The following is a 25825-nucleotide window of genomic DNA, read 5'->3' as shown; positions in this document are numbered from 1 at the left end:
TACAGCTGAAAGATGATAAGACTGAGATCCTCATCTGTGCCCCAGACAAGCTGGTTCCCAAAGTCAGAGACTCTCTTGGTCAGCTTGCTTCTCACACCAAACCTTCTGTCAGGAATCTTCGCGTGACCTTTGACCCAGATCTCACCCTGGATTTTCATGTCAGTTCTCTTGTTCGCTCTTCCTTCTTCCATCTCAGGAACATTGCTAAGCTGAGACCCGTTCTGTCCCGCTCTGAACTTGAGACTGTCCTCCACACCTTCATCTCCTCATGCTTAGACTACTGTAACTCTCTCTTCATTTCAAGATCCTGGTTCTGGTCTATAGGGCCTTACATGGACAAGCACCATCTTACATTGGTGATCTTCTTAGTCCCTACACCCCCAGCAGGTCCCTGAGGTCCAGTGATCAAAGCCTACTGGTTGTGCAGCACCAGGCTAAAGGTCAAAGGTGACAGATCATTTGCTGCTGTGGCCCCCAGACTCTGGAACTCTCTCCCCCTGAGCCTGAGATCAGTGGACTCAGTGGTCTCCTTTAAAAAGCAGCTGAAGACTCACTTGTTCAAGCTGGCTTTTGTATGACCTTCTTCACCTCTCTCTCTTTATCCTGCTCTCCCCACCTATTCCACCTTCCTCAGGATCCACTGATTTCCCTCTTTCCTATTCACTCTCTCTCTCTTTCTTAACATTTTTTCTTTTAAATCCCAATTGCCTATATATTTTTAAACATTTTCTAAATGCTTTTTTATATTTTAACATTTTGTTTTTGTTTTTGTGAAGCGCCTCGTGATTTTTATCTTGAGAGGCGCTATAGAAATGATATTTTCTTCTTCTTCTTCTTCTATACTTTATCTTGTAAATAACGTGTAAAGCACTTTGGTCAGATGCTGTTTAAATATGCTTTATAAATAGTCGTTATCGTATGAAACATACTGTACAGTTGGTTTCATTATGTCATTATGTAAGGGGAACATCTTTGCCAAGTCTACAAAGAACATTTCTACAGAGCATTCCTTAAACCAGTGTGGAAAAGATTGAGCTTGATGTTTAGCAGGTCAAAGAGTAACATCTGCAATAGAATATCCTTGATTTACATAAGAAAACATGGAATTATTCTGCAGTTTTGCATTTAAAATAATTGGTTATAATAGTTTTAACTTGCATTTAAAATGGTGAAGTTCATTTTAGCTTTAATTCTGACACTCTGTTCCTCTGCAATCTAAACTGTTGCAGAATTTAAGACAAAAAAATAAACCAGAACAACCTTTACTTTGTTTCTGTGGCTCATTTATTTTATTCTGTTTTATTATGAAAGACGCTGATAACACTGAAGATAAAATCCAGAGTGTTTGTTGCAGAGGACACTATCTAGAGGCCAAAATATGTACTGTAGCCTAATCCCCTCTCTCTACTTCCTAGAAGCAATGCCTCTTGTTGGTGAAGGCGCTCTAGCTGGCTAACAGAGCTAAAACACATTGTTTTACAAGTATTAGCCTAACGTTGTGTTGTCATATAAAGACTTGCCCATGAGAAAATCGGCAACTCTGCATCAGCCTCTGTACAAACGCCTCTCAAAGGCTCTGTGACATCTGTATGTTAGCAGATGCTAATGCTGAACGGCACTCAGTTCAAATTGCATGTGGCTCGCTCTATTTCGAACCAGACTGATGGGCTAATGCATAGTCAGAGTTAAGGTTACTGCAGGATTACTGCCATGTAAAAGAAGCAACTTATTAAAAATGCCACAGAGGTTTATAATAGCAACATGTCACACACTTTTAAAATGCCATGCACCGTCCCACTGTGCAAAGACCTAGTTTGGACGTCCTGGTCTGGACCGACAGACTCAATGAAGACATGATCTGCACGTCTATGCAACGTTGACTGTTTACAGTGGTTTTTTGCGTATTCTTTTCTGGTTAGATTTAAACTCTCTCCTGCTCTTAACTGAGGCTGTTCAGAGAGATATCCGCCACAGGTAAGGTTTGATTTAGGCCCTGTCCACACGTAGCCGGGGATCTGCCAAAACGTAGATATTTTTCTACGTTTTGGCCTGTCATCCACACGAAAACGGAGTTTTTTCACACGAAAACGGATCTTTTTAAAAACTCCGGCCAAAGTGAAGATCTGCGTTTTCTCCGTTTTGGGTGTCTGCGTGTGGACGGACAAAACCGGAGTTTTAAGGTCCGCAACGTCACTTTCCACGACAAAAAATGCTGACATCACGTGTGCGACCTGTGTTTACACTAGCCGACAGCATGCATGCCCTCAGAGCTGCGCTCGCTTTATCAATTGTCCAAGCGCTTTTTGCTTGTTTGTTTTTGCAAGCGGAATTACTGCTCCTTGCGGAAGACCACAGACGAAGGACGAGGTTAAGAACGGGGGAAGTACTGCCGCCTACAGGTCTGGCATGTCCTTAACAACGTATTTATCCGGGTACGTGTGGACAGAGTTTCTTTTAAAAACGAGGTGGTGTGGATGCAAGTTTCTGGAGGGGCGGATATTCATTTTTAAAAAAACCCGGCTATGTGTGGACTAGGCCTTATTTACACGGTTTCAGTAGAAACCCACTTCAACTTGTCCTAACAATCCCTTCAGATTAAAAGTAATGGTGAGATTTCAGTCAGGAGTCAGAAACCAGATGAAAATGGCTAGACCCCTCATGAGGATCTACGTGACTCCTTGTTCAGAGGTGCTTCAAGAGGCTGTTTAAAGCTTTGCAGACCATCTGTGTCTGAAAAGCCACAGATTAGTTTTTGTCCTTGAAGGAAGTGATGCAATAAAGATTTCCTGTGGTGGCTTCAGTGCATTAGTGCAACGGCTCAGAGACGGCAGGATAGCAGCAGTAGCACAGAAGATATAACGCAAGAGTATATAGCAATTGCTCACTAAGATAATTATTGCACAAAATAACACGAGTAGTAGTGATAATGCACATTTCTTGAAAAATGATGATATTTGTGGTGAAATGTTACAGATGTGTGGGTTCCATTAGCAGTGGCTCTTCAGGTGAGACTGGAAAAATGAGGATATGCAAGAGTGCATTTATGTCAGCTTAGACTGAAAGGCTCAGGAAACCTGTGCAGGTGTTCTGGATTCATTAGCTGATTAGCGTGTGACACTTTGAGTCTAGAATATTGATCCTTTCCACCATTTTCTCGTGTCTGACATTCCAGATGTGGGTTTTCATAAACTGTAAGCCAAAGTCATTGCAGTTATAACAAAGAACAGCTGAATATATCTGGCTTTGCATGGAATGAGTCTATAATTTATTAGTTTAGCCTTCAAAGCAGAATTACTTTTACCTGTATGGAGACAAACCACGTCAACCCTTTGGAGGTGACTTTTTCTGTGTGTGTGTGTGTGTGTGTGTGTGTGTGTGTGTGTGTGTGTGTGTGTGTGTGTGTGTGTGTGTGTACAAGCTTGGGCTGCTTTTATGTGTTTGATCGTTCTGGTCAGCGTGCTTTCAGTGACTGTAAACGGTGTAAGAGGAAGTATGACATGTTCGTATGGGGTAGGGGTTGGGTTGGGGACTCGAGAACATTTTAGAAAACTGGACTTTCATTTTTACTTTGACCATGGTGATCTCTAGGTTCTAGTTAGATTGTTTTATGGTAAAGAAAATAATCTAAAAAAAACGTTAAACTTACGTTTACGTGATTACAGACAACTCACCAGAAACTCAACAGCAATATTGTTTGGGTCCTCCTCCCCTGCAGCCTCCTGGCCCTCCAGCTGGGTCAGGATGCTCCTCAGAATCCAGGCTTGCTGCTCCATGGTTGGCTGTGTGCTGCCTAGGGTGGGAATCCTCTCACAGGCATGTCAAATCACACACGTCCCTGTCCTTGGACCACAGAGGTCGAGTGTTGTGGCACTTCTCGCTGCTGCTTACTTCTCTTTATCACATCAAGGAACTGGTGTGGCGGAACAAATGAACTGTCATACAGGAAGCAAAAATCAGTTTAAAGGTTCTGAGGACAGATTAAAACTCTGCTGCGCCCCCTGGGTCCTAACGCTGCCCAGGTGCTGCTCTGAAGAGATAGAAACCAAGCGAGCCACTCTTGTATGCATGAAAACAGCTGATCCTCCATAAGTGCAGAGCAGGCTGAAGAACCTGTTGGACCAGTTCCTTTAGTAGAGGAGGGTAAAGTGTCACAAAGAGGTAGAGACAACCCTGGAAATTTAGCAAACCTGCAAAACTCATGCTTGAGATTCATTTGTATTTGACTTCTCAGAGTTTATTTCCTGTAGATGATTGTAGGGACTATCAATCGATCGATCACTTTATCAAAGACACATAAAGGTCCATAGAATAATTAAAAAATAAAGGCATGCTGTTACAGGGTCACATAAAGGTAAAGGCTTCAATAATTCCACATATTGGAGTTATGCTCTGTGTGAGGTTTGCCGGAGACAGGATCATGCTGTTTGTAGACTCCAGTGACCTACACACACATCTATACATGAGATTCTGTCATGCTGCAGGGCTTGCAGGTACACACTGCACCATCCTGGCCTTCTAAGCATCATCCTCAACCCGTCATTATGTGCAACCGTAAGTTTCCTCATGCTGGGGTACGAAATGCTTTAAACAGTTCCGCTTTAACAGCTATAGACTAGATTATAATTTCATGAAGAAAGCTTTAAAGGGCAACTAGAAGAGCTCTATGACGGACCTTTCCTGAGGTTTGATTAAGCTGCACATGCCTCCATCACTGTCCAACTAGACTCAGGTCTGTCAGAGGTGATGTCATGAAGCTGTTCCTACAACAGGTGTTCTTTACTCTCTGCAGCACACTGACCTCTAGTGGCTCAGTAGAAAACTTAAGCAATAGTCTTTCTAAACCTCAGCAAAGCTGTAATCAATGAGTTGTGCTAGATGCCACAACTATAAGTATCAGTTTTGATTAAAGTAATAAAAAAAAGATTCAAATCTGAGATATTTTATTAGGTCATGACTAAAATAACTAGTTAAGGTAATACTGGCTAGGATTAACCCAATATATTAGTTTAAGGTTAAGTAAAATGCTATAAATAACCCTTCTCATGGAAGAGTGATTGACCTGAAATGGTTAAAAATCACCTCCTTCCAGGTTGATGGACAGCGATGGCTGTTTCTCTTGTGTTTACACACACCTGTACGCTCCAGACCAGGAAACGGCTGAACCCCTGCTTTTATATGGTAACTGATGCCTGACTATTATTAAAATAATCAATGACTTTTGATCATTGTCTGCTGGACTGTTGTTGTTTCATTCAGCTACCCAGTAACCCTTTCACCCTGCACGCCACCTGCTTCTAATCAGTCTATCTGCTCACCTGTTCTCACTTTCCACAGTTCCCAGTTCATTCCCCACTGGTCAGGCCCTTCTGTTTAATCCTGGTATGTTGGTTTTTTCCTGTTTAACCAGAAACACGGTGAATGGAAATCATAAATGATCACATTTAAGCATTTTGTGATTTTTCTTTGTGTGATAAATAAACTTTTCCCACTTACATGGAAAATGTCATTTGATCAGTCTGCCTTTCCCATCAACGGCTGCAGACTCTGCAACGCTTTCCCAACTGGAATCAAATTCATTCTGAAAATAAGTTACTTCATAGACTTAAGTTGGCGAAAGGAAAAGTAGAGCTGCATTAAACTGTGATATTTATATTGTATCAAACTTCTCATTTTTACTGTTTTTTTTGTACTTTGCGTGACTTTACTTTAAAAAAAATCTGTTCTATTTATTTTAATTTGATAAAGTAACGATCTGTAGAGCTAGCTGGCTGATTAATTTCATCCTGTTGTGTAAAAGCAAGTACAATGGTACAAGAGTAGGAAATTAGCAATACACTCTTTGTACAGCCCATCAGTAGGATTCAGTGTATCAGAACTAAAAACGATCTGCCAATTCCCCAAAAAACTCCTTCATGTCCCTCAGACTGGAGCTCCACTCAAAACCCCTCCTCATGGAAAAGGAATGATGAGAAAGTTGAGAAAACAGCCCAGAGCCACGGGGTAGGACACGATTAAACTCCTGCAATGCATGCAAGTCCCCTTGATCACACTAGTGATGGGAATTCCAGCTCTTTTTAGAGAGCCGGCTCTTTCGGCTCCCAAGTGGCTCCTCAGATTTTTTGTTGCGTAGAGTACATTTACAACCAAAATAATGCAAAACTATATGTAAAATGATTTACTAATATAAACAAATACAATATATCAAATATTTATCATTTCTGTGGATTTAACTCATTCACTGCCAGTCGTTTCCTGATCACTAACGGCCTTCGCTGCCAGCGTTTCTCACCGTTTTTACTGTTTTTTTAAGAGTCACAGAACGTTGCGCGCTAGCATGATGTCGATGCCAAAACAACCAAAACAAAAGAAGCCGCGTGTTTCGAGCGTTATCCGTTCTTTCATAATCCGTTGTCGAATTGTGATCGGCAGATGCTTTTCCGGTTCGCGCCTCACTTTTTTTACAGGAACGGCCCAAAACGATCTCCAAACACATGGATGGTCTGCTTCCTGATCATGTGACGTGTGACGCATGCGGATGAAGATCAGCTTCAGGGCTGAGATGTTTGTTCTCTCAGCGCGGGGGCTCGTTCCAACAAACAGTAAAAAAATGCAAATGATGACGTTAGTCGCCAATGGCAGTGAATGAGTTAATAACTGAACACTTTAAGAAATCTCCACTTTCCGACTGCTGGCGCTCATTTTCTCACCGTCTTCGTCACACTCTCCTCCCTCTTGCTCGCCCTTTTCCTCCTCCTCATTCCCTCTCGTCTCCCTCCACGCACATGTGCTCTGCTGTGTGTCGGAGTCTGATCCTCCCTCTTCCCCGCCCCTACTGCTCTGTGTGTGGACAGTCTGGACACGCAGTTACACATGTTGACCAATCGCCTGCAGCTTTCACCAAAGCGGGGGGGGGGGGGTGCGGCTCCCAATGATGAACCGGCTCCCGTTGTTCACTTCAAAGAGCCGGCTCTTAGAGCCGGTTCGTTCGCGACCGACACATCACTAGATCACACCAGCTCATGTCCAGGCCCGTCTGAAGGTTACCAACGACCATCTGGATGGTCCAGAGTAGGCGCTGAAGAAGTTCATAAGGTCAGCTGAGACCTTATTATGAGTTTTTGGTTTAAACACCACTTGATGCAGAAGAAGATGGATGATTACAATTCCACAAACATCATCCCAGCCATGAGGGATGGTAGTGGAATCAAGAGACGACTGCAGCATAAGGAGGAGAGAAGACGTGTCTTTCTGCTTGGCTGAGATGGAGAGAGGGCAGGCTACTGTTATAAACGTACCAGTGAAGGACTTAAGCTATTTCGGCCTGCCAGAAAATAGAAACCTCTGCTCGTTGAAGTGGTGATGACTTTGACCACAGCTGGAGTCCAGGATCTCCACGTGTGGGTGGGAAGATGAGAGCTGGACCAACCCACATCTCCACCTGGAAGCATCAGAATGGGCCCGTTAGAAAACGTGGTGCATGCTCTCCAATAGTGTTTTTAAAAAGCCTTAGATGACTAATTACACCTAAACACAGAGGAATGGAACATTTGAATGTTCACCAGAGACGGTCAGAACTCCACGAATCAACAAGAATATTAGATGTGCTTTTTGAACTCTAAAAAATATTTCATTTGTTATGTGATGGAGGTAGATCCAAACACGGACAGTGATGCTGTTCCAGGTGCTAGTCAGTGGATCAGCATAGCAGAGGAAAGAACTGCATGACTTTAGAAGCTCGTCAGAGGAAGAGCCGCCTTCTAAAACCTTCGTGTCAATGACTCATGTACAGGAAGATAAAACCTCAGCGGTCCACCTCTGCCCTTTTCAGACCTCAGATCTGACACAACATGGAAATACTTTGTCTGTTTTTGCTGTTTCAGAGTGAGTAAGCCATTAATTTGTGTTTTTCTTTTCCACATTTTAATTATTAACTCATTTCTGTCTGATGTAAACACAAAGGTCTATTTATAGAATGTTTTTTTTTAGATGTAAGTTTCTCTTTCCGGACAGTCTGCACACAGGTTAGCTGATGAGAACGAATGGCTGCTGGTGGACCGATGTTGTTAAAGGAAATATGACTGATTAAAGCTGGTTTAAAGACGTTAGCGTAGAGAATCAACAAGTTATTTCTTTAATGATGCTTTCAAAACTGTTTATTTTAAACTGTTTTGTAAAACAAAATCCGTTTCAAAGTATCCAATCTACCAAAGCGGCCTAAAACCAGAGTTCTCCGATGTTCTGTCTCTGATCTGTCTCGTTTTACAGGAAGCCTTCAGCTCTGGTGTGATAAAAGCCAGATCACAGCTCATGTAGGAGGAGAGTTTACGATTGCCTGTCAGTACGACACCAGCAGGTACCTGCTGAGTAAAAAGTACTGGTGCAGAGGCTCCTCCAGGAGAACCTGTGAGGTTTTACTGGATTCAGACGGTGTTACCAAAGGTTCCTACACACACAGGTCTCACATTGTTGATGCCAGAAGAAGAGGTTTGTTTGTGAAGGTCACACAGCTCCAGGCTAAGGACAGTGGAGAGTACTGGATTGGAATTGATAAAATATATGCTGACATCATGACTTCAGTCACTCTGAAGGTTACTAAAGGTAAGAAGACACGTTATCTTGGCCACTTTACTAAGTATACCTCTACTACTGGGTAGGCACACCGGTTCACTTCCTAACCATCTTAAGTTTCATGTATTTCCACAATGTATTGGAAATGCTCCTCAGAGGTTCTGGTCCATACTGGCATGGCAGCATCAGCTTGATCCATGATGAGAACCTCCTGTTCCACCATATCCCAAATGTTGTGGACTGGACTGAGATCTGGTGACTGTGGAGATTGTTGGGAGTCCAGAGAACTCATGGTCACGTTCTAGAAACCAGGTAGAGAGGATCTGAGCTTAGTGACACGGTGCACGATTCTGCTGGAAATAGCATCAGAAGATGGGTCCATGTGGTCATAAAAGGACGCACATGGTCAGCAACAAGACTCAGGTAGGCTGTGGTGGTTAAGGTTCACACACGCATGCACACACACACACACACACACACACACACACACCACCTGAAGCTTTGATACAAGGCAGGATGGATCCATGCTTTCATGTTGGTGACACCAAATTCTGACCCGACCATCTGCATGTTGCACCTGAAATCCAGACTCAGCAGACCAGAAAAGGTTGTTCAGTGTCTTCTGGTCCAGTTCTGGTGATCCGGTGTGAATTGCAGCTTCAGTTTCCTGTTCTTTGCTGACAAGAGAGTCACCTGGTGTGTTCTTCTGCTGCTGGAGTCCATCTGGAGCAGCTGCTGGGGCTCTCAGATGCTTGGTATAAACCAGGTCTTTTCTGAACTGCTGCTGTCTTTCAATCATCTACAACCAGTCTGACCATTCTCCTCTGACCTCAACAAGATATCTTCATCCACATACCTACTGGTTGTGGGTTAAAATCCCATCAGGCACCTATGCTGGGGTCACTTAAGTCCAGTTTCTTCTCCACTCTGAGGCTCAATTTGAGCTTCAGCAATAATCTCCACCCTGTCTAGATGACTAAATGAACTGAGAGGCTTCCATGTGACTGGAAATACTTCTGATCTGGTATACTTATCAAAGTGGCCGGTGAGTGTATTACTCCAAAACTGAAGAGCAGGTGACATTTCTTTTTTTATTTTTTTTATTTTGCCTTTATTTAACCAGGTTGGTCCCATTGAGATCCAAGATCTCTTTTGCAAGGGAGACCTGGCCAAGACAGACAGAGCAGCAGCACAAGTTACAACATTAATGCATTCACATTTAAATACATTTCCACATAAACTCAATTAAAACATGAACACACTGATAGTCTGGATTCCACTGACCTAATCAGAGTCTTAAATCCACTCAAGGAAACCAAACCCTTTATTTTTAGATCTTTCTGTAGTGAATTCCATGTAGATGGAGCAGCAAAGCTAAAAGCCGTCTTTCCCAGCTCTGTGCGAACCTTAGAAACAACAAATTGCAAAAGTTCACTTGAGTGGAGGCTGAGCTGATTCCGCTTTCTTGATAAAAGACGTGATAAACAAAAAGGCAAATATCCACATACAGCTTTATGAATAAAAACATACCAAGGCATGTGTCGACGTACCCACAATGAAGACCAATTCACTTTTGAATATAACAAGCAGTGATGGGTAAGAGGCCGACAGTTTGTTATAAAGCGCATGGACGTAATTTTGGGGGGGGGGGACAAGGGGTACATGTCCCCCCCACTTTTTCCAAAGTCAAGTTTTGACCCCTGCACTTTTTAACCATCCAAAAACAATATTACGCTATATTAAATTGACACTGGTTGAGCTCTAGGACCAAGCGGAAAAGCCTGTTTCCCATTAGAGTATACTGTAAAGAATCCCCCCCCCCCCCCCACACACACACACACACACGCACACACCCCACACCCCCGTGTCCCCCCCCCACTTCTAAAGTGAAAATTACATCATGGATAAAGCGCAAGGCACTATGATACACACTGTCCAACATGCTCAAACAGTGCACAGGGGCATTCATGTACAAGATGTTTCCATAGTCTATTACAGACATAAATGTTGATTCTACTAACTTCTTTTTTACCGTAAAAGAAAAGCAAGATTTATTTCTGTAATAAAATCCTAATAAAAATCTCAACTTTTTGGTTAATTACTGGATATGATGCTTAAAAGACAACTTATCGTCAATTAAGGAACCTTGATACTTAAAACTAGAAACTAGTTCAATCTGATGACCCAGACCAGTAGAAATTGACCTATTCTCTGTTTGTCTTTTCGACTAAGAGAAAAACATAAGTTTAGTTTTATCAGCATTTAGTAAAAGCCACAAAAAGCACAATTGTTCTTACACTTGTTCAAATGCTGATTGAGATCCTGAAATGCCTTTGTAGAATTTGGGGCAGATCGGGGGCGGTCCTCTGTGCCTCTCGAGGGGGGCGGGGGCCTTTCTGGTTGCAGTCTCCTTGGGGTTCCTGTGTTCTGGGGCAGTGCCTGGATCTCTGGGACTTGGAGCTCCCCCCGTCTCCTACACATCTTTGGGGGCAGATCTGTGGTCCCTCACACTCTCTATTAGACGCTCCTATAGAGAAACCTTACATAAACAAGCGCGTGTACACACACAGGTGCTCACATGGTGCTCTCATAAGTATGGGCTTTTGCACGTTCAACACATGTCTTAAGGCTGTCATTGCCACTAAATGCACTGTGATTTATTATCGTGTGATTGTTCAGTTAAACAATGTTGATTTTATATTTCAACATCAGGCTGATGCAGTGATAGCTTGCTCCCGATGTATTGTTGTGTGTCCCATTTTTTTATATTCTTTCTCTTTCTGCAGGTCTAGAAGCAGATTCTTGTTCATTATTGTTTATTTTTGTGGACCCCCCCCCCCCATCTCCCCACTTTTTCTTTTCCTTTCTCTTTCACCTCTGTCTCCGTGTCTGGTTGGAATTACAAAGCATTCAAAAACTACAACAATAAAGTTTTAAGTATCAGGCGTGACATTAAAAGCAGATACTTTGATGCTCCACCTGAGAGTAAATCTGTAAGGCTTGTTACCAGCATTCAGACATCAATTCTGTTTGCTTCACAGCCAGACAGGACACGGTTAAAAAAAAAGAATTTGGGGGCAGAACAATAAATAACTGTATCATCTGCATAAAGATGTAATTTAGCATTATGAATACTTAGACCAATGTTATTTATGTAGAGGGTGAAAAGTAATGGACCAAGAATTGATCCCTGTGGGACTCCCTTATCTAACTGAAGTTCCTCAGAAACAGCACCATCTAGAGGTACAACTTGGGTCCTGTTTGATAAGTAATTTTTGAACCATCCTACAGCCTGGTTAGAAAAGCCAATTTCTACAAGTCGATCAATCAAGATTGAATAGTCTACAGTATCAAATGCTTTTGCAAAAAAGTGCAAGACAGCATTGCTTATTGTCAAGAGCTTCTTTGCTGACGTCTCATGTCTTTGTGCCAGTTCCAGTCTCCAAACCCAGACTTTGGCCCTTGACCTCCCTGGTGGACAGACAGACGTGTTGGGGAGAATCAGTAATTGTGCGCTGTGAATCTACAAAAGGCACAGACATTTCCTATGCCTGGTATCAGCGTGTTCTCCATGAGGACGTCCTGCATTGTCATTCTCCATATTTGAGCCTACACTGCAGCACGGTGACCAGCAGCACAGATTACTTCTGTTCTGCCAGCAACAGCGTGGGCAGCGAGCAGAGCGACGTCCTGTCTGTGCAAGTCCTGGTGTCTGCAAATGGCAACTGCATCTATGCTGTTAACATCCCAGGTGAGAGATGCTTTTTAGGACTCATCAAACCTCTGGCTTCATGGTACCACAGTGATGACTGTGGCTGAGGCGTGATGCCTTTTGGAGAGTTCACTCTGGGTTTTTAGTGATGCTGAGGTGTGATGATATGAAAGCATCAGCATCAAACATGTCTAGTTTATCAGTGGAGAAAGCAGGAAGAGCAGCTACGACGGACTCATGTTTTGTGGCTCTGGGCTCTGACTTCCTCTTGTTCCTAACTGACTCACAGCTCTTGTGTCATTCCTCCTTTGGTCCATAGGCTCCTGTGGAAAATTTCACCTCATTTTTATGCTGAACAGAACGATGGCACCCACCCAGTGATTGTGACGTGGCTTATATGAGTCAGAGAAAGATCTATACAGCAAATTGCTCTTGAAAGAAAATAAGGGTCTCAGTAATAAGGTTTTAATGTATCAGAACATAAAAAAGTGATGCACTAATTCTGGAATTTAGAGACGATGCCGCTTTGCCTTTCTGACCTGCCAAAGAAGATTTTGACCAAATAAAATGTTTATTTTATTTTGTTGAAATTATGATTCTGTAAGTTTACTTCATTGCTGGAGGGCATTTGCTCTCAGCAAGTGTGAGTTTCAGACTGGCCAGCCACTCATTAGGCAGAATTTTATTCATGAATTAAACATTTTGGTTGCTATTATTATTATTATTATTATTATTATTATTGTTATTATTATTATTATTATTATTATTATTATTATTGTATCTTATTATTTATCACCTGTAAGTCGCTTTGGACAAAAGCGTATGCTAAATACATAAACATAAACATTATTAATGTTATTGTTATTATTGTTGTTGTTGTTGTTGTTATTATTATTATTATTATTATTATTATTATTATTATTATTATTATTATGTTTTCAGCAAGTCCATAAAGCTGCTATCTGGTGTTTTCACCTTTCAGGAATTATGGATGATTTTTTAGAAATACATATTGTCTTATCATGTACCATAATGTATGAAATACACCTTTTTTTCTCTTTTGCTGAGCCCGCCCCCGTCCCATACAGCTCCATGCAATATGAACTGGGCGCCAGTCAGCACTAACCAATAGCATTAGACTATTGCTCAATACAGATGTCATTCACAGTGCGTGCTCGTGTGTTTAATGACGCACCTCGGTTGATGCAGAGTTGTGACCTTACTCATGGGCAAGTGAGTCTTTCAAATATGAATACATGAAAACAACAGAATATGAGCATAACTGTAATATAATGTGTCTTAGCTCTGTTTTGCCAGCTAGAGGAGCGCGTTCATGAACGAGAGGGGTTGCTTTCAGCCGCAAATAGCCCCCCCCCCCCCCAACACACACACACACACACACACACACACACACACAAACACACACACACCACCACTACCACCCTCATAGAAGCAGGAGTTTGAGCAGTTTATCTGGAGCATCCAGGTGTGTGTAAGCAGGAGTGGATCTATTTGAAGTGATTGTTTCCAGCCCGCTTACATCAGACTGTGGAACAATGCATGAAACTTTAAAAGGCTGCTGTTCCAGTCAGCAGGTTAGCTGTGGCTTGTGAGGAAGGGGTGTTGTTCTCTCTGAAAGGAAATGACAGCATGGCGGGTTTCCAAAGTGACATTTAAATAAACTGGAAGACCTCTGGAACAATGTCGCTTGGACACGGTGACATCAAAGCGGAGGGGTTTGGTAACGGAGCAGAAAATGCATGTGTAACCGGATTACAGGATACAATAAGATAATTAAAAGAAAAAATAAACAAATGGGCCAATAATTAGGTTCGGGGAGAATTGGAGGTTGTTTAAGAATGACTGGAGTCACGGGTATAGCATGAAACGGTTTATATACTAAATTTTAATAATAATGGGAAATATAACACATAAAGATAACACACAAAAACAGATGAAAACAATCGACAATAGTAAATTGCTCGGTATGAGATTTGATCATATGAGTCACAAGTCAGCCGGCGTCAAGTCAAATCCCCACGCTTGGGGTGAAAGTCAGAGTCCGGTGGTGCGATTTTTTCCTACCGCACCGTTGAGATTGTTCACAGAAGAGAGCAGTCTGCTCTTCAGTTACTTGAGATGTCCTGGTTCGTTCAGTGGTTAAGGCTCGCCATCTCCCTCGTCAGGAAGAAATCCAGTTCTCGTTCCAAGTGAGTGATCATAGGAGTCGGGATCAAACCCAAGGAAAAAAAAAACCCAGCCTGTAAACAACAGGACTGTTAGCGAGTTGGCATCGACCCTTCTCGTCACATCACAGCATAAAGTCTTACAGACTTAAACAAATGCTTCACTCTATTGGCATAGCCAATCATGTTTGGGTTCACAGTTCAACTAACATAACATCAATTTGATTGTCTATTAAAATAATTCTCAGTAGCTCTGGAAATATAATTACATATGACAACAATTGTTCAGCTCAATAGGCTCAGTTAGATTCTATTACTCTACACTATTCAACAAGAAATACATTCATGACAACAAGGATACATTTAGTTGTGTTTCTATACAGCATTGTGACACCTTGTATATCTGTAACACAATAAATAAATAAATAAATAAATAAATAAATAAATAAATAAATAAATAAATAAATAAAATGTTCTATAACAAAATTCAACAAAATATAAATTCTGGTCCTTTGGTCCACCTTTGTAAAATAATTCCTCCCTAATCAGTTAGCTTTTATTTATTTTTATTTATCTATTTTTTTTTATTATTAAATGTTTGGTTAAGGGACGCATTGCTAATTCTATGGCGTTAGCTATAACGCCCCTGAGGACCTTGTACATCTAGGCCGTACCACCATTAACTGGCGGTTTGAGCCGTTAACTCCTGGGAATCCCATATGCCCTACCGCCGTTAACTGGCGGTTTGAGCCGTTAACTCCTATATGCCCTACCACCGTTAACTGGTAGTTTGAGATGTTAACTCCTGGGATCTAACGTCTAGCAGCCCACTGCTGTCACCTCGGTTGCTGTAATTAGCTTTTTGAATTTAATAATTTACTGAATTTAATCTCATTCACTCACCAACGCGCTCCAACGGTTCCCTCCTACAGAGGATTGGTTCACTCTGTCGTCTCCACACAAATCTATAAGAATGGAATTAATTTGATAAGCTATTTAAGTTTCCTTTTTTTTTTTTAAGTTGCATCGTTAGCTTTTTCTCTTCTTTTTTCTTTACTCACCGCGTTGGTTCCAAGTTCCTAGCTCTTATTAGAAGGAGTCAAGTCCGCCTCTCCCTCTATCTATGCGGCACCCAAATCAGGGTTCTTCACGGCCTCGACCGTTGTTTTTTTCTCTCTCTCTCTCTCTCTCTCTAACCACTCAGTCTTTGCTTTCTGTATCTGCGTGCTGCACAGCAGTAGCGGTTTTAGGCACGGGCAGACAGGGCAGTTGCCCGGGGCGGCATTTTTTCATGACACAAAAGGGGCGCACAAGCGCTGAGTAAAAAAAAAAAAAAAAAAAAAGGAAATCTGCGCCGCACCGAGGTTTTCTATTATCTGTCATATGACAGTGTCTGGATTGGAAACAGCAAGTTGGCGCCCCCTGCAGCTGCAGGCGCTCCGTGCACCGTGTGTGTATGAAGAAGAGGAAGGGGAGGGGTGCGGCGGGGGAATTCACCTCTGGGTGGGTCCAAATGAAATGAGCGGGTAGGGGCTGAATCAACTGTATCAACATGGCTAAAGTCGATCACATCTTGATGTTCTTCCACATTTCATTCATAATATCATAAACACAGGCCTATCATTCTTTCAGGTGTTTCTGAATTGTGTGAAATGGCCGAATAAAAAAAGGAAAAACAAAACGATTTTGTGGTCACCCCCCCCATCAAGGTCAAATTGTTTAGTCCTGACAAAAGGAAACTTATTGAGTCAAGAGCCAAACAGAAGAGATGAACATAAAAAGGCTAAAACCAACAGGTGCCCGATTCAGGAATAAAAAAGAAAAAAAGAGGAGAAAAATAAAGGTATGGTCGCCCTCATGATGAATGTTTTCAATTTTTTGAACCAGTTAACTGGGATTTTAACGGTTAAATCCGGTCAACTAGTTGCTAACAGAGCTAATAGGGCTGAAATATTGAAACGAATATTCAAATGGTTCGAATAAATTCCTTGAATCGTTTTTTATTGATTCAAACTAGGATTTGTTAAATGCTCGCTGCAGCCTGTGGCCTGCCTGAACAACAACAAACACATGTTGATCAAGTTCACATAATAATAAATAAAACAACTCTACAAGCAGAAGAAAACACCCCAGTCACCACTAACTATCCTGTTTATTTATTGCAGATGGCTGCACTGATTATTTTTTACATGATTTGTTCTGTAAAAGTTGGCATTTTTGGTAGTCTACAGTTTTTTTTATGTCAGTTTAAATTACAATTTCAGAGGCAATTGTAAAATATTATGGATCATGAGATCTATTGGAGATCTACCCCAACTTTTGGACTGCTCTGCCAGTCACTGTGGCTCCAGCTGAGAGGAGCTTTTCAAAACTTGATCAAGTCATACCTGAGGTCACCTATGTTTCAGGGGCGGCTCACTGACCTGGCTCTGATTAGTATCAATCACTCAGTAGGGGAGCAGATTTCATATGATGACATTATTGATGACTTTGCATCAAGGTTAGGTTTTAATTTTAGTTTGTGTTTTCTGTTCTAAGTGCAGTGCTGTAGTGATTATCTTTAGTTTGTTATGTGTGAAATATTTTTGCTATTTAGAATATGTATTATATATTATGTGCATATATTCTTAATATTTAGTTAGTTTAGTTGTTTTTGTATATTTGATTCTATATATTTTGATACAGTATATAATGTATAGTGCTTTACATTCTGACAACTTCATAGTAATTAATGTAAATATGTGCAACTTAGAAAAATGAATGTTCAATAGTCGTTCTAATAAAACATGCCTGTTTATGGAAAACGTGTGTGTTCGTGCAGGTGGGGTGGTGTGGTGGTGGTGGTGGGGGCGGTTGGGGGGGCGCTCAAAGGGGGCCTCGCCCGGGGAGTAATTCCATGTAGAACCGCCACTGCTGCACAGCCGTTTGTCTCTCCTCTCGCTCAGCTGCGTCGCACGGTTTTATTTCGCGGAGGCGGGACTTATTTCTCTCAGCCAATGAAATTTCAGATTCCCACCTGGACCAATAGTATACAGCTTTCCTCTTCTGTTTCTGTTAGTGATGTTCAAGATTCTTGTTTTAACCGATGTTTAATATTAAACTCGTTATTTTAGTTATTCACCCTTCCAATAATTCATTATGAAATTATCTATTAGTTAATTAGATATCTATTAATTAGTATTGTTAATTTCCTTAATTTATATTTTATATTTTATCTAAATTGAGGATGGATCATATTAGTAAGCCAATTAGTTAATACCTCATTAAGGTTCTAGCTTCTGGGTTACATCCTCCCCCATTAAATATCATGCACGTCCCTGTGCATTGTTTCTACGGGGTACACAACTTCTTGAGTAAGAGAGTCAATAAAAGCTTTATTAAAGAGCAAGTAACGTCTAAATTAACTTTTTTTTTGCTGATGAACTGTATAAATGAGTGTCTAATAGTGTTTTAAATGTGTGTATTCATTATTTTAGCATTTTGGTGCATTTTCTTAAAAAATTAAAAATTCTGCCTAAATACCACAGTATAGCTCCACCTTCAGCTTAAAACATAGAATTTGACTCATTTTGAATAAATTTTAGCCAATGGCTAAAGAGTAAGATACTACGTAATCCAGTAGAGTACTACGTAGCAGCTCTGTGTCAACGTTATAAAAGCATCGGGAGTCTCGGCCACGCCTTGTGGTGAGTTGGGAGTTGGATTTGCATGAGAGTGTAGGAGGCTAGCCGTAGTTCAGCATTAGCATATAGCATTAGCATATCCTAGTCTTTAGCATAGCTTTTAGTGTTATACATACTTATTTAGTGTTAGCTTGGCTGTTGGATATTGTAGTTTAGTTACTGTTTGGCTGTTAGTGTAATTAGGAAAGTAGTTCGGGTTTAGTGCTCCATATCGTGTTAGCATGGTGAGATGGTGTAGTGTAGTATGGTTGCGGAGCTCTGTCGGGTTGCACTCCTTTCCGCTGGACTTAGAAATTAGGCGCCAGTGGTTGCGTGTCTGGAAAAGATTCAGCTCCCGCCTGGTGCTGTAGTTTGCAACCAGCATTTTACCCGCGATTCTGCACGTCTCCGTTCCAAGAGGGAGGCTGTGCCCACCGTGGCTCTTCCGCGATTTAGATGCAGCCCACCGACTCTGCTCCCCCACCATGACGGGCTACAGTCTGAGGTGAGTAAGCTAAATGAAAGTTTTAACATCTTCTAAAGACAATTTCCTACCTAAATGCAAAGTTTGAGAGACGTGGTTCACTCCATTTAGCTAATATCAGTCTGCACTTTCTTCGGGCTATTTTGTCAAGTTCACAAAATGTGGAACGGGATGTAAGGGTAGAATCAGCGGCGAATCGGAACATATCTCGAAGCCCTGGCCGACAAAACGGTCCACATGACTGTCAGGCTCAGAGAAAATTCGGGTTGTTTTTGTGTCAGTCGGTAATTCAGCAACAGTGACTCTAAACTGACGCAGCACTAGTTGACAGACAGCATTACAGCGTGAAATCTAGCACAGCGTGACCCGGTTCCGTGAGGAATTCTGTTCAGGAGGTCGCATTTCAGGGTCTCCACATCATATGTGACTGACTTTTACTTTATAATAACATCACACACTAGGAATGTTATAAAGCGCCTATATGGGACAGTTTCTTTTGTATTTTATCTGACTTTATAAACATCAATGTGCTTCTATTTTTTTCAGGCTAAATCTACCCAAGACACTGGCTGTCAGACTGATTTAGTAGTCTGCAAGAATGCACTTGTCCAGGCTGACGTGGTGTTACCCGTAGCAAAGGTGAATTATTTTTAATAATCTTCTATGTAAACATTTTATTACCTTCTAGTTTTAATTTGTTTTACAGATTGTTACAAGTGATTTTATGCTCTTTTAAACATTTATAAATGTGCTGCTTCTTTGTTTTTATAGAGCTCACAGCCTCAGTGTCTTGTGACACAGGGACCATGACAGAAATTCATCTTCCAGAAGGTCCCAGAGCATCCACACCTCCTGAAAAGACCACGGTGTGAGGTGTCTGCTGTTGATTCCAGCTTCCACCTCAGTGACAGTGCAAGCTCAGTGAACTGTTCAAGGTAAAAAAAATTTAAAACATTTCTGAATTTTTAAGATATTAACAATTAAATAAGTATGTGATTACATCATGAAGGAGGCTACTGATTCTGGCCCTGTGACACTTGGTGGTCACCACCAGGTGGTGACGTGTGAGCTGATTCACCTGGTAAATAACTTTTAAATTAAATATTTTGTTTTTGCTATCAAAAGTAAATTAACTAATAACCTGCATTACTGCAGGACACTCAGCAAAATATGGACTCTACACCATGAGGCAGGCACACGTTAATACTCAATAAGAGCACATAAGGTAAGCAACACCACATATTATTTTTATTACTGTACACTGTCCTGGATTTGTTTTCTTTCTGCATGATTTGTTTTCTTTCTGCATCTCATCATTAGCCTGGCTGATCACCTGATAACTCCTGTCATCTGGTTGTGACAGCATGAGGATGTCCTCACACACCTGTAACCTACCAGCTCATCTGGCAGAATAGAGAGAGAAGAGACAACACCACATCTCCTGTTCCTGGAAAGCCTTCAGCCATCCTTTGATGACTGAGAACCTCCATCAGCTCTGTCTCCTGTCTGCCTACAATTATTATAATAAATATTGTGTTTGACAAGTTTTTTGTGCTGCCAAATATCTCATTTTGATTCCAGTTTTGATATTTTAATGGATATTTATAAATTACATTAATTGAATTATCACATTGTCGCATGTTTAACTAGCTCTATTGTGATGAATTAAACTAGCACCTCACTGTTAAAAGCTCGTTTTAATTTCAAGCATGTTTAAGTATTTATGGACATGAACAAAAACAGGAAATATATAAATTGAGATTTATTTAATTAATATAACAAATAAGGGGGAAAGAGTCATTGAAAGGCACATTCTTCTGGAAGCTCCTGATCCCGACATCAGCAGGAGACCAGCTGCAGACACCAGAGGATCACCTGCAACCAAGAGCAGCTAGTATCAGTAAATAAATAATGAAATCAGGGCAGTTTTAATGGGCTGAACACATTACAGAATAATTTTCTCATGGGATATTTTCATAACTTTATGCAGCAGACTAGCTTGAGCCCAGATCTCCTGGAGACCTGCTATCCAGCACGTTTCAGTGGATTTTCCTGCTTTAACAGGTTAGATAAGCTGTTAAGCAGCTCAGCTGTTTGTTGCTGATTAAAACCAGGTGTGTTGATGCAGATAAATCTCTAAAACATGCTGAATACTAGCTTTTTAGGGCCATGGAGACAAACCCTGCAGCTAATCCAATGCTATGGCTAACGGCTACTTACGTTCAGAGATGGGTCTGTTGGGTCGGTTCCAGTAATTTCAGGCAACTCACAAGCTCACAACAATAAGGCTCATGTCCGCTTGTCTCCTCCAATTAGACTTGGTCCCTTTCTTCTCGAGTGTCTGGGTAAGGAGGGGGAGAAACGTCCTCCACTTCTAATGACTGCTCAGAGTGAAGGGAGCTAGCTTCGTCTAGTTAGCCGTCTCTTCGTCACTGCCACGGCTCCGCCCTCTCGGTCCTCCAGGCAACGCCTACTAATGTTGCAGTTTTCAAAATTGATACGTGGGTGGGGTAAGACTCTGAGGCACACTTGACATGCACTTTAAGTCCTTGGAAAAGGGACCTAACTACGGTCACTAGTGGATTGCCCAATTGAGAGTAAGTTAGTCTTTGAGGAGGCTGACTACTTCGTTCAGATCTCCTGACATACATCTCTGGTTGCACAGTATCATGCTCATCCATTTCGGTTTGATTCTCAACTGAGACAGGACGAAGTGAGCTCTCTGTTTCCGACAGAGCTGATGAGCTATTCTCTAAGACTTTGGTCTTTTCAGATGTATGTGTCTGATCGTGTATGATGGGTTCAAAACTTACATCACGTTGCTGCGACTTTAGGACACCATCCAATTGAGGTAGGTTTGTGTTAGTTTCATCCCCCGTTTCTACGTCAGGTAAGTATACTTCGTTTTTTTTCATTTTTTCAGGTAAGTATGTTGCTGCTTCTTTCACTCTTTCAGGTAAGAATGTTTCGGTGTTGATGCCTTTGTCAAGTAAGGACAATTCAGCATTTTCATTACCAGCTAAGGTTGGTTCCTTGCGATCCCCTGTGTGTAAGGATAGTGTGTTTTGTTGTTGAATATTATTTACCGGTCCTGAATCTGCTATGAGTTCCCTATTTGGCAAGGTGACCGCTATTTGATAGGATGGTCGGTTTAGCACTTGTGGAAGATCAGAGTAATAAAACTCATCTACCTCTTCGTCAAGTGGCTCATCTGGGTCAGGTTCTAAGGCTGAACTCTGTCTTGTATGAGGTCTGCTAGGTTTCGTAACGCGTTCTGTTTCATTTTCTAATGAAGAGAGAAAACCACAAGGCAGTAAAAGATCTCTGTGGAGTGTTCTGTTGGGTCCTTCTCTGTTCTCTGGTTTTACAGTGTATACTGGCAAGTTTTCCATCTGTTTGAGAACTATATACACTGTTTGCTCCCATTTGTCTGCTAATTTATGCTTTTCTCTTAAGCGAAGATTTCGGACTAAAACACGATCTCCCACACCTAGTGTGGACTCACGAATGTTTCTGTCGAACCGTTCTTTGTTCTTCCTCGCTGTTTTTTGAGAGTTTTTTATGACAATGTCATAACTCTGTTCCAGATGACTCTTCAGTTCTTTAACATACTGAGAATGAGTTATAGAGGGCTTGTTCAAATGCGGTAACCCAAAGGCAATATCTATAGGCAACCGAGGCTGCCTACCGAACATTAGCTCGTAGGGAGAGTATCCCGTCACGTCATTTTTTGTACAATTGTACGAGTGAGTAAGTGGTTTTACAAAATCGCGCCAGTGATGTTTCTCAGTGGCTTGTAAAGTTCCCAACATGCTGAGTAATGTACGATTGTACCGTTCAACGGGGTTGCCACGAGGGTGATAAGGGCTCGTTCTGACTTTACGGATACCAAGTAAAGAACAAAGTTCCTTGATTGTACGTGATTCGAAATCCCGTCCCTGATCACTATGAAGACGCTCAGGAAACCCGTAGTGGACTAAAAAATGTTCCCACAGGTTCTTCGCGACGGTGGTGGCTTTCTGATCTTTGGTTGGGATGGACACTGCATACTTTGTAAAATGGTCTGTAATCACTAAGACATCTTTAGTGTTCTTACTGTCTGGTTCTATGGAGAGAAAATCCATGCAAACTAACTCCATAGGTCTGGTGGTGGTAATACTCACCATTGGAGCAGCTTTGTCAGGGAGGGCCTTCCGACGGATACATCTTTCGCAAGTTTTAACTTTGATTTCGATATCACTAGCCATTCTTGGCCAGTAAAAACGGGACCGAATGAGATCTGTCGTACGTTCAACCCCAAGATGCCCCATATCATCATGTAGGCTTTGCATGACTGTTGAACGTAATGAATCAGGCAAGACTAACTGCAATGATGTCTCTGGTCCTAATTGGCGTCTCCGGTACAGTAAATCATTTTGAAACTCAAACCGTTTCCACTCTCTCAAAAGGTTAAGAACCACCGGGGGTTCTGCAATAGTATCAGTTGGCGGTTTATTGTCAGTCATAAGCAGCTGAATGACTCGGCCAATGGTTGGATCTTTCCTCTGCAAGGAGACAAGGTCAGCATGGTTATACTTGGGCACAGCAAAGAAACTGTCACTATTGTCTTCCAACTGGAATAGGTCTGGAATGGCCGCTGCAGACATGGCAAGTGACTGAACTAAACCACAAGGAGAATCAGTCTCATCCAAGACCATGTGCTTTTGGCATGTTGCCTTCACTGCTTCGGCTTGAAGTTGAAGCTCGACTTCTTTGACAGAGGATAAAAGATGAGATCGGAACTCATCTAGTCGTTGGCATTCCTCAGTGAATTTTGAGTTGTCTTCAGGTTTATCATGCAGCCTCCTAGACAGGCCATCCGCGTCAACGTTCTGTGTACCTGCACGGTATCTGATGTCAAAATTATAGGTGGACAACGCAGCTAGCCAACGATAGCTCGTTGCATCGAGTTTTGCCGTTGTTAAGAGGTAAGTTAACGGATTATTATCAGTAATGACAGTGAATGTGTTCCCATACAAATAGTCATGAAACTTATCTGTTATGGCCCACTTTAAGGCTAGAAACTCCAACTTGTGCGCAGGGTACCTAGTTTCACTAGAGCTTAAACCGCGACTTGCATAAGCGATTACCTGTGTGACACCGTTTTGCACTTGGTATAGCGCTGCACCGAGTCCGGTCGTACTAGCATCTGTGTGTACTAGATATGGGAGTTTTGCGTCAGCGTAGCCAAGAACTGGCGAAGTGGTAAGTTTTTCAATAATAGTTTGAAAGGACTTCTCACAGTCTTGGCTCCAACGATTCCCAAAGGGTTCTTTGGGGTTCAAGTACTTTGATCTACATGGTGGTGTTTTAAAGTTTTTCCGTTTGGGTGGATAACCAGCCGTGAGAGATGTTAGTGGCTTGACAATATTTGAGTAATCTTTAACGAAGCGTCGGTAATAACCGGTAAATCCTAAGAAAGATTGGAGTTCCTTCAAAGTCTGAGGCTTCGGCCATGTTTTGAGTGCTTCCACCTTATCTGGATCGGTTTTTATGCCATCTCGAGATACTATATGTCCAAGATAACGCACAGATGTCTGGAAAAAAACGACACTTATCTGGTGATAGCTTGAGTCCGTATTCTCTAAGCCGTTCAAGAACGTGAGAAAGTCTGGTTTCGTGTTCTTCCAAGGAGTTGGAAAAGACGATCAAGTCGTCTAGGAAAACTAACACTTCCTTCAGATTAATGTCCTTCATACACTTTTCCATAACCCGTTGGAAAGTGCTTGGAGCATTTGTTATTCCTTGTGGCATACGGTTAAATTCATAAAACCCAAACGGGCAAACAAAAGCAGTTTTAGGTTTATCCTTTTCACACATCTCTATTTGATAGTAACCTGACTTGAGGTCCATCACAGAAAACCACTGTGATCCAGCGAGAGCAGAAAAGGACTCCTCCAAGTTAGGCAGGGCATATGCGTCGCGAATGGTTTGCAGATTAAGCTTTCTATAGTCTATACATAGACGTACCTCACCATTCTTTTTCCGAACTACCACTATTGGTGAGGCAAATGGAGACTCCGACTCTCTTATTATACCGGTTTCCAAGAGGGCTTCCAAATGTTTCTCACGGCTTCATAATCATGTGGATGGATCGGCCGAGATTTCTGTTTGAATGGGGTCTCGTCTTTTAAGTTGATGTGATGTCTTATCTGTTGTGTATGACCAAAATCAAGATCGTGGTGCGAAAACACATCGGAGTAAGTGTTAAGTTTGTTGGTGATCCTCCCTTTCCATTCTTCGGACAAGGGCGAAGTACCGAAGTCAAAACTGAGAGGAGGGTTTGAAGGTGAAGTCTGTTGCTGCGAACTACACGCCGCAAGTACTTTCTGATCACTTTTGTCAGGTTCTGGATATGGCATAACACGATCGGCTTTAACTAACTCAGCGATCACACAGTTAGTGGGTAATGTGATGTCATGGTTAGTTTCGTTTCTTAGTACAACAGGTACTTTGTATGGACCATGTGAAGGTAAGGAAATGAGGCAACAGTCTACAATTATACCCCCTGGTAGAGAACCATTGGTGGGTTGTTCAATGAGTGCATAAGGCTCATGCTTGTTTTGGCTGGGTTGCATAAACCCTTCTAGTAACAGTTTTTTATTTGCAGGGAGAACTTCTTGGGTTCTCCCTCGAAGCTTCACCACACCAACTCGTCCATCTTTGCTTTGTTTTTTTCTGACTGCTAAGGCTTTTAGCACGTGTTGGTACCCATAAGAGAGTGCCTTGGAATCAGGTAAGTTATTGGCAGACAATTGCTCATACAAAGGATCGAGTGTGTTTGTGCCAATGAGTAGTGGTGTATCAGAGTTTGAGCTTATATCCGGAACCACTAACGCAAGGGTAGGTAACTCAAGTCCAGACTGATCGAGCTCTTTTGGAAATGTGACACTTATCTCTATGTATCCTAAATAAGGAACTGCTTGACCGTTTGCGCCCTCGACTTCTAACAGATTACTGATGGGTTTAATTGAGAGGTCAGGTAAGTGTTCTTGGTAAAAAGAATTGGCAATGGTGGTTACCTGGGACCCTGAATCCAGTAAACAATTACATTCAACACTGTTAACTGAGACTGTAGCTGTGCATCGCCCACCCACTAATCTTTTGGGAAGTTTTGGCACTGAATGAGCATGAACTGGCTTGCAAAAAAGTCTCTCTGTCCTTTCCTTAGAGG

At 41.8% G+C, this 25825-nt stretch overlaps 2 protein-coding genes and 1 long non-coding RNA gene across 4 annotated transcripts in view; 1 reads left to right on the top strand and 2 right to left on the bottom strand.

Annotated features, from left to right (window-relative positions):
• Positions 1 to 3908, bottom strand: part of ptpn22 (protein tyrosine phosphatase non-receptor type 22) — a 30991-nt gene extending 27083 nt beyond the window's left edge. For both annotated transcript variants that reach the window (XM_054745715.2, XM_015967092.3), the window contains exon 1: positions 3672 to 3908. In XM_054745715.2, coding sequence (XP_054601690.2) covers positions 3672 to 3773 — 102 coding nt within the window. In that variant the 5' untranslated portion in view covers positions 3774 to 3908. The remainder of the gene's footprint in view (positions 1 to 3671) is intronic.
• Positions 3909 to 7786: 3878 nt separating this feature from the next.
• On the top strand, positions 7787 to 13055 carry LOC139063398 (CMRF35-like molecule 2). The gene is made up of 3 exons (XM_070545214.1): positions 7787 to 7881; positions 8266 to 8598; positions 12002 to 13055. Exons 1-3 carry the CDS (start codon positions 7848 to 7850, stop codon positions 12385 to 12387), a joined length of 753 nt encoding a protein of 250 aa, XP_070401315.1. The 5' UTR covers positions 7787 to 7847; the 3' UTR covers positions 12388 to 13055.
• A 1103-nt stretch (positions 13056 to 14158) lies between these two features.
• On the bottom strand, positions 14159 to 15663 carry LOC139063399 (uncharacterized). The gene is made up of 2 exons (XR_011516761.1): positions 15528 to 15663; positions 14159 to 15431 (listed from the first exon to the last, which is right to left on the bottom strand). It is a non-coding gene; the product is annotated as an uncharacterized lncRNA (long non-coding RNA).
• Positions 15664 to 25825: the final 10162 nt, after the last annotated feature.

The sequence above is a fragment of the Nothobranchius furzeri genome, chromosome 15, assembly GCF_043380555.1.
Source record: "Nothobranchius furzeri strain GRZ-AD chromosome 15, NfurGRZ-RIMD1, whole genome shotgun sequence".
NCBI lineage: Eukaryota > Metazoa > Chordata > Actinopteri > Cyprinodontiformes > Nothobranchiidae > Nothobranchius > Nothobranchius furzeri.
This window is presented reverse-complemented; position numbering and strand designations above follow the sequence as displayed.

Bases quoted from the DNA above. Each gene is read 5' to 3' on its own strand.
- LOC139063398 (XM_070545214.1), top strand. From the start codon at position 7,848: ATGGAAATACTTTGTCTGTTTTTGCTGTTTCAGA. The intron at 7,882-8,265 runs GTGAGTAAGCCA...CTCGTTTTACAG, and splicing joins TCTGTTTTTGCTGTTTCAGA to GAAGCCTTCAGCTCTGGTGT. The intron at 8,599-12,001 runs GTAAGAAGACAC...TCTTTGTGCCAG, and splicing joins CACTCTGAAGGTTACTAAAG to TTCCAGTCTCCAAACCCAGA.